The sequence below is a fragment of the Xiphophorus couchianus genome, chromosome 14 (assembly GCF_001444195.1).
Source record: "Xiphophorus couchianus chromosome 14, X_couchianus-1.0, whole genome shotgun sequence".
Classification (NCBI taxonomy): domain Eukaryota; kingdom Metazoa; phylum Chordata; class Actinopteri; order Cyprinodontiformes; family Poeciliidae; genus Xiphophorus; species Xiphophorus couchianus.
The window spans coordinates 7,603,707-7,617,172 of NC_040241.1; the positions used below are offsets into that span (position 1 = coordinate 7,603,707).

General features: G+C 39.9%; 1 protein-coding gene across 2 annotated transcripts in view; it reads right to left on the reverse strand.

The window, feature by feature from the left end:
• shroom4 (shroom family member 4) overlaps window positions 1–13,466 on the reverse strand; it is a 68,480-nt gene that overhangs the window by 22,806 nt on the left and 32,208 nt on the right. Inside the window, exons 1-2 of one of the 2 annotated variants that reach the window (XM_028038378.1) lie at window positions 4,012–4,445; window positions 52–258 (exon numbers count right to left, since the gene is read on the reverse strand). In XM_028038378.1, the coding sequence (XP_027894179.1) occupies window positions 52–104 (53 nt within the window). In that variant the 5' untranslated portion in view covers window positions 105–258; window positions 4,012–4,445. Of the gene's footprint in view, window positions 1–51; window positions 259–4,011; window positions 4,446–13,466 lie in introns of those variants that run through there. The other variant, XM_028038376.1, reaches the window with a different exon arrangement.

A 13,466-nucleotide genomic window follows, 5' to 3' on the forward strand; every position in this document is an offset into this window, starting at 1 on the left:
ATTTTTTTGGTTATCGGTAAATGTGACGTCAGTCCATCTGTTGTGTCTCACCTGTTGTCGGTTGTGTGCCAGGGTAGGGTGTAGGAGCCGGAGTGGAGCTGCATGGCAGACGGAGGCGGAGGAGGGGGGAGCGGAGGGGAGTCGGCTAGGGGCAGGCGGGGGGTCAGGAGCGGAGGAGACGGAGGAGGGGGGGGGAGCAGCGGCTCCGACAGCTTGGCCAAGTGCCAGGAGTGAGGCCTGATGAGAGGAACGCTGCGTCTGCGTGAATGAGAGAGGAAGACCCAGGTCAGTATTTATCCCCAAAAGAATATCCACATCTTAAGATTTCAAATTGAGCCAGTAAATTACAATTAACGCAAGCAGAGGAATTCGGCAAAATGCTGTTTGGACATGGCTTCCTTAGAAGCTGTTTGGACTTTCCCCCCGTGCTGCCATAAAACTCTCATCTCACATGGGCAGTAAGTTCTCCAGTCAGATCCAAGGCCAGGCATTCCACTGTGTCCCAAAATATTCCCTAATTCTTTTATACAGTCTTCCGATCTCACACGCTGGCCAGATTCAACTGAACCCCCCGCAAAGAAAGTGCGAATGTAAGAAAAAAGAAACAAAGTACAAAAAAATAGTAAAAGAAAAAAAAAGGGGGTCTGGGAACGGGACCAGAACAGTATCGATGTATGATCGCTGCAGTCTGAAAGAAAGTTCATATCTTTTAAACCAACACACTGTCAGGAATGTTGCTGCTGGATGGAAGGAGCTAGAAAACCTGCTGAGTTGACAGCTAAGGTTGGATAAGGTGTAGCTTTGGAAACATGAGGTCTGTCTATAAATACAGCTGCTGCAAAGCACAAAGGCAAAATCATTACGCTTGAAGTTGAAAATGAGTAAAATTAAGAGGTAAGAAATCAAGAAAAATTTCCCTTTATTCTGTTAGAAAAGGCAAAACGTAAAAACTTGATATGTAAATGGATGGACGGGTTGATGGATACTTTTGGAGAAAGACAGTCTAAGAATTTAAAATATATAATTGAGTTAACACTATTTTTTGGACATATGTCAAGAAGATTTGTACTTTGAAAAAAAATAGAGCTGGGTGACCTAAAGTTGAATTCCCAGCACCAGTCCAGAATGAGATATACGGTTCCTAAGCCAGAAAGTGCAAAATCCGTAAAACGACACTATTCTGGGTATTTCACAGAAGCACTTGGAGGTACAATTAAGGAAGAAGAATGCAGACCCTGGCACCACGAGGGAGAGGAAAAGACCGTTTTTGAGTATTATTGTTTATGATAAAGTAGGAGCGGGAGACCCACTTCCAAAATAAACACTGTAGTTTCCTGATTCTGGCTCCTTAAGACGGATTTCTATCTGATTGTTCAACTTTGCTGACAATGTCCTTGAGTTATCCCCTGAGAAAGTTTAAGTCAAGCCCGCATATGCGCGTCTATCCGTTTGTTTGTGTGGGAACTATCTGAAGTCCAGCCAGACGAAATGCCATTATTGAACGCACCACAAGTATTAGCGAACCGCTACTTCAGTACCACTTCCTGTTTCATTAAGTTTAACTTTCAGAGATTTACGACCAAGAAAAAAACAAAACGAGTGACATTTGACAGAGAATTTGATAACTGGGGGTGGAGGGTTACAGAAAAATGACAGATAAATATCCCAAAATACAAGTTGTGTTTTATTGCATTTCCAAGGAGAAATAATGTGTTTATTTTAAAACCAGATAACTTATCCTTTTCTCCAAAAGCAAAGTGGTCCCTAAGTTGGATCAGAGGTGATGTGAAGATTAAAACTCTGAAATCTACAACAGAGGGTTGTACATATATTTTTTTCCTTGTTTTTACCATGTTAACTTAGTAATTTCAGACTAAGACTGCTAAAACCTTTTAGCAGAAGAATGTGTGGGAAAAGCCTTGCAGCATGTATGCATCTATTCTGTCCGGCAAACATGATTTGCAATGTGTCAGAGCTAAGTGAGACTCGTCGAAATCCTAACCACACTAAAGTTTTTTTTGTTTGTTTCTTGACAGTTTAATGGCATTGAATACATCAAGAAATACATAGCTATTAAAATACTTTAAAAACTGCTTTAGATGGCATTGAATACATCAAGAAATACATAGCTATTAAAATACTTTAAAAACTGCTTTAGATATTGTACAAGTTAACAATTACAAGTAAATCACACATACCAGAATTGCCATAACACTCTACAGAGATAGTGAGTTGCTGGAAAAGAAGAATAATACAGCGGACAAGAGGAACCTCCAGAAGACACAAAGGGGAACTCCTCACTAAAGTCTGTGGAATGCTGAACAGCTGTTAATTATGTGCACTACTTTTATGTTTTAGCTATATTATATTTTATAAAGTTGGGTCTTATGTATGTAATCAAGTTTTTCTGCCATCAATTTTCTAAATAAGCCCAAGTAAATCAGTAGACATGTACTAATGTAGCAAGCAGGAGTGCTAGCTAGATAGCATTTTTCAATTTCTTAAGTGGTGATACTGCTAACTTAGTAACAGTAGAGTTAGAAAAACTAACTCTAACACTGAAACATGACCTATCTCAACCCAAGTTCACAGCCTCACTAAAGGGAAGAACCACGTTTGTCAGGTGCTGTGGGGTGGGGTCGAGGGACACTGTAGCAAATCAAAACATTGTGAGCACTAAGCTTAAGGACTGTTTAAAAGTGTGGTTCTCCATTAGTCAAATTTAAATACAAAATCAGTATCCATTGAACCCATAAACATTTCTGACAGGCGATGTGCCAGTCTGAAACTCAAACATCCACTCTCCGGAGTAAATTGTGTTACTGTGTGAAGAAGAGTCAAAGTTCGTTGCTATTCAGGTATTTAGACGTACTTAAAAATTCATTTAGTGGGATCACAAAAGATGTAAAGTAACAAACACAAAAGTTTATTTCAGTGCTGGTCATTTTGTAGATTTTCAGTTTTGATCTTCCACAGCAAACCTTTTCATGTATGAACTGGAGATGACTCCAACATCAGTTTATAAAATGTCTCGGCAGACTGGCAAATGTGAGTGTATTAAAGCAAAGTTGCTCCAAAATTATCGCTTTGAGTCTCTAATCTCTCTGTCCTGAAAATGTAGGAAATGTTTTGGAAATCTCAGTGTGACTGTATCTGGCTCCAATCTCTTGGGAAATAAATAGCAGATCAAAACTTTACAAAAACCAGAGATCAGAGATCTCAAATCTCTCTATTTTTGTTTTTTATGAATATCAATACACGTACAGATCTTGAGGTCGGAGGGAATCTTGAATTTAACCAAATAAAGTTTTAGAACAACTTCTGCTTTCTTCTCTGACCCTTTAACCTACTGGGTAACCTGTTGCTGCTTGAAACAACAACCAAAGAGGAGTCACATTTTGAGGAAGTCTATTTTGAATCCACTACGCTACAGTTTGACAGATAAGAGTAAATCCTTAACTTGAACACAATGACTTATCCCACCACTTCTGTTGGTGTCTTAGTAAAGAAACCAAGAAATTTATCAAAGTCAACAGGACTTTCTTTTTCTAAATATCGTCTCAGGATTCTTGCGCAGCTTTTGAGCATCTTGAACTTAAAATCTAGTTAAAGAGGGAGATATTGACAACTAAGATCAAAATCAGTGAACAACAAAGATCAGAATTCAAGAGGAGGAAAAACTCTGACTGTGAATGGGTCTTTATGAAAAGATCTGCTGGAATGTGGCACTTAATGGCCAGAAACAGCAACAGCTGACTGAAACCGCAAAGGTCACAGCGCATAATCAGAGTCACACATGGAGCCTCACTAAAGCACTGAGCAAATGCCAGACAGACGGGAAGATCTGAGCTCTGACAGAAGCTGCTACAAAGCAAGACGAAACTACGGGCTTTGGCTATGGTGAGTTTGTCTATGAGAATGAGGCGAACCTCAAATGAACACCTTCATTTTCTGTGTTCAGATCTTTTACAGATAGAGTTGCGGAGCAGATGTAAAGTTTTCAAAACCTACCTGACAGCACAGGTATCTGCTGCTAAAATGATCCAAGCTCAGCCCTCAGGATCCCAGACAAGCCAAGTTCAAGTTCAGATTGTGTATCGTCTGCTCTAACGTCTTAAACGTCTTCCACTCAGAAGGACTCAGCTCAGATTCATCAACCCCTTAACAACTGAAGGGGTTGATGGCTTGAGGGAATCTCCCTGTCCCTCAAGCCAGTTGAGGTCTGACGAGAGTTGGGATGTGATGCAAACGAGTGACACCTGAACGCCTGAGAGCTGACGTGAAGAAGTAAAGTCAGCTTCTGACCAAGAGGGAAAAACAAGCTGACAATCCTCACATCCCCTCTCTCTCCTTGTCCTCTTTTCCTCCTCCTCTGCTCCTCTCGCTGGAAGACAAAACATGGCTATGTCTCCCAACTGGACTCGGCATGCCTCTCTCTCTCTCTTACTCTCTCTCTCTCTCATGCCATTCCTTCCCTGCCTGTCTCTCGCTCCCCCCTCCTCTACGCCAGGATGTGCGAGCCCGTCAGAGAGGAAGCCTTGTGGCGGACAGATAAAGCGCTGGACGGCCCGCTAAAATAATACCAACAGTTCCACACTGTTATTGTTTGACAGGAGGGGAAAAAATGCAGAGGTACTTCCTCCTTGGACGTGTGTGCATTGGCGTGCACGTGTGTTTACGGAGCACGAAAAAGAGGTCTGAAAGAAGTAAAGAAAGCAGAGACGTTTTGAACAGATGGGGGGCGGAGAGGGCCAGATTTTCTCCAGCCCCTCGCTTTGGCAGAAACATGAGAAAACAAAATGTGGTGAAAGACGGGGAATGTAAGAGAGGATGGGAGGTCTGCAGGGGAGTATGAAAAAAAAATAAAAATCTGCTCAATAATTATAGGCCAACACAATGAGTGGGGGTGATGGATGAACAGAAGACCTTATCCCTGTTTTCATCGCTCAGACGCATTTCTTTTACACACAGAAATGTAATGAAAGCTGCATGACTCAGACTGCTGCGTTCTGTGCTACTGATAAGTAGTTAGTTAAACTTTGTGCAACAGCGTCAGTCTTAAAAGGCAACACAGCTGCAGTCTAGGCAGCTGGCATGCCAAGAAGTAGACAAAGGACAATTTGAAGAAACATCAATCTACAACAATCTAAGGAAAGTGCTACAGCATTTGCTATCTGCGCCAGGTTCAGTCTAATTGTTGATAGATATAATTTCAAACATGCATATGAATAAAACACTGACATCTTTGGCATACATTTGTATCTAGACAGCTTGACTACACTCTGACCAGCTTCCCTAATTTAGCTGGAGAAAAGCTTAACCCATAGTGGGAACAGGTTGCTATGGCTTCTTGCAACAATAGCTTTTCAATGAAGACAACATTAAAGGAATACACTCCTAATTGCTGTCCTGTCTCCCATGTTAAGGTCATAATTCATAGAAGAAACTGAGATTTGTTTCTTGCCTACCTGGTGTGAGGGCTCTTAAATCTAGCACTTAATCCACCACTCAAGTCCAACTTTTATCCTGATTGCTGTCCAAGAACTGCAGTGATTGGTCAAAATATGAAGTGGGCAGGGTTACTATGCTGACATAGTACGTTGCAGTTACAGAGATCTTTTAGGGTAGTGTAGGTTCAGGTCTAATTTCTGGCACATCATGTACAGCAATCAGCCAGAGGATTAGACCTAATCACCTCCAATTTGCTGTACGTCGTCATGCCAACTAAACAACACTGATTAATCAAAGCGTCCATGGTCTCTGAAGCTGAACTGTGGCATCAAGGACAAAAACATACACTGGAAAATGGGGCAGGCAGTGATAAAAGTTTCTTTTAAAGGCCCATCTTCAGACACCAAGCAAACAAAACTTTTTACAGGTTTTCTGCAGGTTTCACCAACTCAAATTTGATACTTTTTATGACCATTCTGAACGAAATGTAAGACTTCTATTTCTATAGAAATGTACAAACTTTGTTCAGGCAACTGGTGATAGATTTACACTTACCCATGATCAATACAAAAGAGCTGGCTAGTAAAGGTGTGTTAGCAGCTAGTTAGCGGTAGCCACAACCGACTTCAGTCACGGATTGCAATGAAGGTGTTGCCATGTGACTCAAACTTTAGCCTCAAAATAAAGTAACAAAAAAAATTTAATTAATATGCGAGATTTAATTGTCTAGCAGGTTAAATATTTTAACCTGCGATTAAAATATTTAAGGCCAACTTACAGTTTTCAAATAACTCAAGACATTTTACGGCCTTAAATTTAGATACATTAATTTAAGACTTTTTTAGGAAGGACATACATAAATATAATTGGATACTTTGGGAAAATTTACAGGTTGGCAGTGCTCCAAGTCTACATGACAATTGCAATACAGATTCTTTAGTAAAAGATAATGCCAGATTCTTCACATGATGTTTAAGTAAATATAAAAACAGCAAAGAGTACCATGTATCTTGTCTAAATTTGTGGGACTATGTCACGCTATGTAAAGATTGAAATTTAATATCTATTTGTATATGGAAGAATCCAATTCCACAAACCTATTCACATGTACAGAAAAGGAGGATTAGAGCTACATAGTTATCCAATTTTTGGTTATTCAGTTGCATATTCACGGTTTAACTCAGAATTAGGGAAGAAAATTGAAAGCCCTTTAAAATCTGACTTTTAAGATGAGCCCAGTATGTTATCTTCTGGTATCACTTGTGTAACAACAGAAACAGCATGTTAGACCACCACCCTCATGCCTCTGAGCCTCCCAAGAGGGTGGTCACAAAGTCAAGTTAGTATGTAGGTATGAAGTGGTAATTGCAGTGAGTGACATTGCACAAAGGTCTAAAGGCAACATCTCATTGCTAGTTACCTCAGCTCACAATAATTTGATCCAAGTATTTCCTGTGTTCATCCATCAAAGTTTCAGGATAAACGGAATTGACACATCTTCCGAAAATGATGTTGACAGAGAAGCTTGAGAAATCAGCCGCCACCCCTAACAGACACAAAACCTTTTGTACGGGCCGCAGCTAATTTGATCTCCGTGTGTGAAGTTTTTCTGGTCTCAACTCTTTGCCCAGACTGGAACCTTGTTGAACAAACATCAGCAGGTGTGAGTCTCTGATACCGACGGCGTTAAAGTTTAACCAACCCCTTAACGGCAGACACTTTCAAACACAAGTCCCTCAGTGGGCTTCAAAGATTTCCGGGACACATTCCATAGAAGTGTGTCCATATTGTGCACATGGATGCGAGTAGATTCTTGGAATTCCAAGTCTTCTCCCTAAAAAGGTGAAAAGGTTAACTATGTCAGAGAGCCCAAAGAACCTAACAACCTCCCCTGTACCCCCTGTGGCCACCTGATTAGGATCTATTTGTTTGCTTTATAGGTCTCCCATTCATATATGTGCGCGTATCAGCATGAAATCAAACCTCCTTCTGTTTGCCTTGTAGCCCCTTGAACTCCTAATGACGGATGTCTGGATGACAAACACACTTGAGGACATATCTTTACTACATGGAGGACCTCAAACAATCCTGTTTGCTATAACCAAGGGTCAAATACACACAGACATCTTACATACCAGGTAATCAGTACAGTGAGACTAGGCCCATAGAGGGGGTCGATGGCAGGAAGGGTGAAGTCCAGTTTAGCCTCTGCAGCACAATGAGCTGTTTGTTACTGCTAAGTCCCCAGACTATCGGAGAGTGTGTGTGTGTCTCTAATCGGCAATCCCTCCCTACTTATGAAAGGAAAGTCATTTTCAAGTGTTTTTTTTTTCAGCATCAGTTTGGTTCGCATCAGCTGCATAGAGGCAGGAAGGTAACAGATGCAGTGACAATGCAAATTCTGCATGCTAATAATATATAGAGGCCGTTTCTGTAGATTATGACAGCTCTAAAGTTTTCTCGATATTGGCATATTCTAGTTTCTGAGAGGAACATCAAATGGTAAACACCTACAATAAACTGCATTATTACTTTCTCAGTAAACACACAGTACACTCACAAAGCCACTTTATGTATGTGTGATTTATGAAGAGCTTAGACTTATAAAATGGTCAATGTGAATTAAAATGAAATGGTGCAATTCAAGTAAGTAATCACTGAAGCAGGTGAAGGTACTGAATTCAAATTTACTCAGATAAATACAAGTAAAACCATAAAACAGTGTATCAAACATAAAATTTATTGCAAAAAGTATTCATTTGTCTACCTTCGCATGCATTTAAGCCGACATGATATCTTATTTTTATTCCACAGCACATCCCTACGTTTTTTTCTGAATAGACTTTCTACAAGATTTAGCCGTGTGTTCAAAGGATTTTCTTTTTACCAGTTTTTCCTGAAGTGTATTTGTGAGCTTGGAAAGTGATGTTGGATGACTGATCATTAATCTTGAAGATATTGAGGTAAGGCATCTTTGCAGGATAGTCAAGCTTTTTCAAACCAAACTTTTTTTATTCATGTCTTTATGGACATTGCTTTGTGACCTGGTGAAGACTAATGTTAGGAGTCGGAAGGGAACCGTCGTTCCCTTTTAGACGAGTGTGAAGAATCAGCACCAGTCCTGTTCACGTCCATCTGTCAGGTGTTTAGTGTAAACCCTCAAAACACCAGACAACCCAGAATATCTTTTACCAGTAGGCCAATCATCATCATTATTTCACTGATAAAAAAAATATAATAATCGTGTTGAGATGTACCCTTTAAAATACATTTATAAACATATTTTATATTCAATAACCTTTCATTGGAATAAGTGTACACTTCAACTTTAAAAGAAATACTGCTTCAAGTATGATAGCAAAACCATAAGAAATACATTTTCAATCAACAGAAAAAGAGTTGAAACAAGTGTACATTAAAATAAGTAAACAAAAACAACAATGTTTCTATTATTGATGTAGAGTCTTCATATGAGCATTTTCTTAACATGTCAGGACATGTTTAGCTTGCTTAAACAAAACCAGGAAAATACAAGCATTGCACCAAGATCCACTTGAAAGTTATTTTAAAGGAGGTGGTAAATCACATTTTGTAAAGTGTTTCCTATTTTTATGTTTTTCTCATTTCTATACCTCTCATTTCTTGTACTTCAGGCTCTCTTCTAAATCAGCATGGAAATACAAAGCATTAGTTCTCAATCATCCCTAACCAAACATGCACTATGGACAATGGCTAAAATGAACATAATATATGTAAATGGAGTTTATTTATAATGTTCCCATTCCGGAGTTTCGATTTAAAATCCAATTAAGAGGCTAAACTCTGTTTTATTCATCACTGCATTCTCATACACTTCAATTAAAGTTTTAAAAGTGCCAGATCTTGAAACGTCCCATGACAATTGTTTGAGCTCATCTTTCAAACAAACTCCTGTGGCTGCTGATAGACTGAGCCTTAAACCTTAAAGAACTGGAGGAAATGACCAACATGAATGTTACAACAAGGCCAACATTTTGACTCATGTCTTCACCTCCAAACGGAGTTTTAGGAATTTATTTTGGGCCGTGAGACGGCACTGTCTGCTTGTTAATGCCTCTGTTCGTGTGTGTGTGTGTGTGTGTGTGCGTGGGCGGGTGTGTGTGTGTGTTGGGGGGACAGCGGTGTCATGTATCTCGGAGTCGCAGCTTAATGGGCCAGTTAATAAAAACCAGGCCTCAGGAGACAGCTCAACTGTAGGAGACCACACGCAAAGGAAGAGGAGACACTCACTCCATTACTTCAACTGCAGAAGTAACAATCATTGTTAACATTAATTTAAGCTGTGAAATACATGCAGCTTAAATACAGATATGTCTATTTGCTAACAGAAATACCAAAGTAAATTTGTAAATATTTGATAGATGATTAATGAACCAAATGGTTCCTGTAGGTTTATTGCAATGATCAGTGGCCGGTTTGGATACGAGCCACACAGGCAGATGCCCAGGGCAGCAACAGAAGAGGGGGGGACACTAGCACAACATAACTCATCTGATCCTGAATAAGTGTTATGTTGCTTTTATGAATGTGTAGACACTCCAAAGCTCAGATTATACCGATGAAAGGAACATGTGAAAACTAGTTGTTGAATTTAATTAAATTTAATTAAAAAAATATCATCCAAGTATTTTCGAAGAGTCGTCGTGTGATGCTGTGGGCAGAAAGGACCTTGAGTAGCGGTCGATCTTTCAATGAATCTTAAGATGCCTTTTGACTGACGACACTGTTGCTATGAAACGGTCTGATGGCTATCATGACATGCTAACAGCTCAATATTTGGGCAGCAGAGACGATACTGTGCAGTAAACATGGATTTGCAGTCATAGTCCAGATATTATTGGGATTTTGCAATGCTAATCAGTTGTTCCTGGTTCTAAAAAAAACCCCACATTGTTCCTACAGTAACAGATCTTAAAAACTGTCTGACTGTAAAAAAGTAAGAGCAGAAATGCTTCCAGTTTAAATGACTTTAGGCTACCATCAGAATACAAATATGTTAGCTTAGCGTTCCTTTTCTGTATTTTAACAAATTAGTTTTCTCACCAGAAATCAATCGCAAGACATTTTTGCCATTTTTCATATAATGATGAGAAAGATGCACATTTTTCAATTTAAAAAAAGCAATTGTTTTATGTCTATTCTGGGTGATTACCCCCCCCCCACCAAAACAAAAATAAATAAAACAGCAGCTACAACAGTGGAAGACGACTAGTTACTGGAGCCAAAATGTTTTTAATTCAGTATTGTTGACAACCCTGAGTCATTCAGTCTGACGTAGCTGATGTGCGTTGCTCTTTCATGGTTTCCCTCAGTGTATTATTGGCTTTTTTATTGTAGATTTTCTCAATCACCAGTAACAGTGAGAGCAAGGGCGGGTTACAGAGTCTCTTTGGTGAAACAGTTGGAAACACAATGGTAACGTAGTACGGTCAGTATGTGACCACATGGGGAGACTGAGGTCAGGTGTCGTTTTTTTATCCACCCCAACTCTGTAACCTCTGCCCGTCTTTAGCAGTCTACGTGCTAACAACTTCGGCGAATAAAATGACGAGTTATTTATTTTAAATTTGTATTTTTTAAGACTGTATAGATGGTGTTTAGGTATTGTTAATAATGTCTTCCAATAAAACATAATTTTAAAAATTTCTGTCAACTTTAAACCTTTTTTTGTTGTTGTCAAAAACATGGTGGGCTGCTGGATGATGGCCCTAGTGCCCCCTACCAACGGACTTGTTTTCTGAAAACCCTGCCTTTGGTCTCACTTGAAGGTTTTTGTTAAACAACAACTCACACACTGCAAAACACTTAAAACGATTTGAGATTTGTACAAGCAGCTGCAACAAGTGAAAGTTGCAAAGCGTATTGTGATGTTACAGACGAGATGTCTCTTGATGCATTTTTAATAAAAAACAATTTGTTATGCCGCTTACATGGCACCTTCCTGAATAAAAAAGGAGTTAAAGTAAGCCCAAACTAAGCTCTGCAATACAGCGGACTTAAACGCTAACTCCTGATTAGTCATTCTTTTGCCCCTAGGCCAACAGGTATCTTGATGCAGACTCCTTTTTCTTCTCATCGTTTTAATTTGGCCGTAGCTTTGATCAAGACGATCTCAAGCGCTGGACAGGCTGCATAAGGTTTGAGTTAAGTCAGGCTCCCTCTAACCTAGTAGTCCCATTTTTGCCTGTTTGTTAACAAATCAGAATATGAGCAGAATTAGATTTAAATGAAAAAAAAGGAGACCTTTATCAGATCTTTTTTATTATTTTCCCAGCCAAAATTAAGTGATGATTGAAAGCAGAGAGACGCCTTTGTCCATTCAGAGTCCACTTTACTTCTGATGTACTGCACGGCCCAAATTGTTTACGGATGGGCCTCTAATCGGATCCAGAAAGGTATATGTGTGTGTGCGTGCGTGTGTGTGGGGGTGTTTGTAAGTGTGTGAGGAAGAGGTCTTGGGGAATGCCAAGAATGTCTATTGTTCAGCTTGGGAAGGAGTGATGGGGGGCAGACTATTGTGCTTCATGGTTCTTGGCACCGCAGACCTCAGCATGCCCCATTCTCCAGGGAGCATGTGGTTCAAAAATCCCAAACAACGGATGTGTGTGTGTGCGTGGGGGTGCGTGCATGAGAGCTTTTTTTACCCATCCATCTCTCTGCAATAACATTCCAACCAATTAGATGAATGTTTGTGTAGGGGTGTGTGTCGGTGTGTGTTGTGTCTACTGCCAAAAAAGCTCCTGACAGTCCCAAGCAATTTAGTAACGAGAAAAACAAACCAAAACAAACAAACAAGAAGGAAACAAGAAGAAGAAAAGAGTGAGTCAGCGTTCAGAGGCAGAAGCACTGGGCAGTCAAGAGATTGAAGTTTGGGAGGACCAGATAAAAACAAGCGTTCCAAATGAGCACAAACTGTGAAGCCGAGCGGCGGATGGGATCAGAGCCCAGAGGGCTTACCTTCAAGGAGTGATTCAGGAGTTTGATGTTCTGATCAGACTTCACTGTTACCGATAACACTGATTATATGGACCCCAGCTACATCCTTTTTCGCTTCTTATGGGTTCAATTATTAAGATTTAAAGTGAAAGACCAGCTGTAGGGAAGCCAGCAGATGGCAGCCTGGTATCAGCTGGATCCCACTCGCTGAGATCCTGACTTTCTGAACATGTGGGAGGTAAAGTGAGGTCAAGGTTGTTTGCGAGGCACATTTTCAGCAACGCGGCCGTTCGAAATGTTTTACACCATAAAAACATCACGCAGTCACCAAACACTGAATTTTGTCAAATGTCATCATTCAAAATCATCAAGCAAATATGTTGACTAGTTTTCCATTTACAAATATTCAAAGGCCAGAAGACTTGAGATGTCTGGAAAGTTGATACCACAGCAGCAGATCTTTAATGTGTTTTGTTGCGCTCTGTGATTTATAAACTAACAGAAGTATTTTGAAGTATATTCTCTGAGCAACCGGGAGCCAGTGGAAGGACTTAAGAAATGGGGTGATGTGCTCTATCATCTAAGTTTTAGTAATCAATGCGACTAAAGATAAACACATGGATGAATTTGTCTAGATCTTGCTGCGACATTAGTCCCTCAGTCATGGAAATGTTCTTTAGGTGATAGAAGGTGCAGCTTTGTACTTTCTGAGGTCTATGTGGAGACATTATAGCACACCTGTAACTACAACACACAGTCGAGAAACAACAGTGACCTGTCATTTTACTAGTCACTTTTAGTTGGTAAAGTAACCTAGTAGCTGTGTCTGTTTTGAGTTCTCATCATATTCATGCCATAAATGAGCTAATGTAGCTTTAGCTTTAAAAGTGCTAGGCATCTCCGGTGTGAAAACACCTCAAGACTCATTAGGTTCCCACTGTCATGTTTTACAACCATGTCTTGTATGTACTTCTGTTGTTTGCAGGTCTGAAAATTGTCGGGAAACTGAAGTAAATATTTATTTTGTTCATCCACAAATC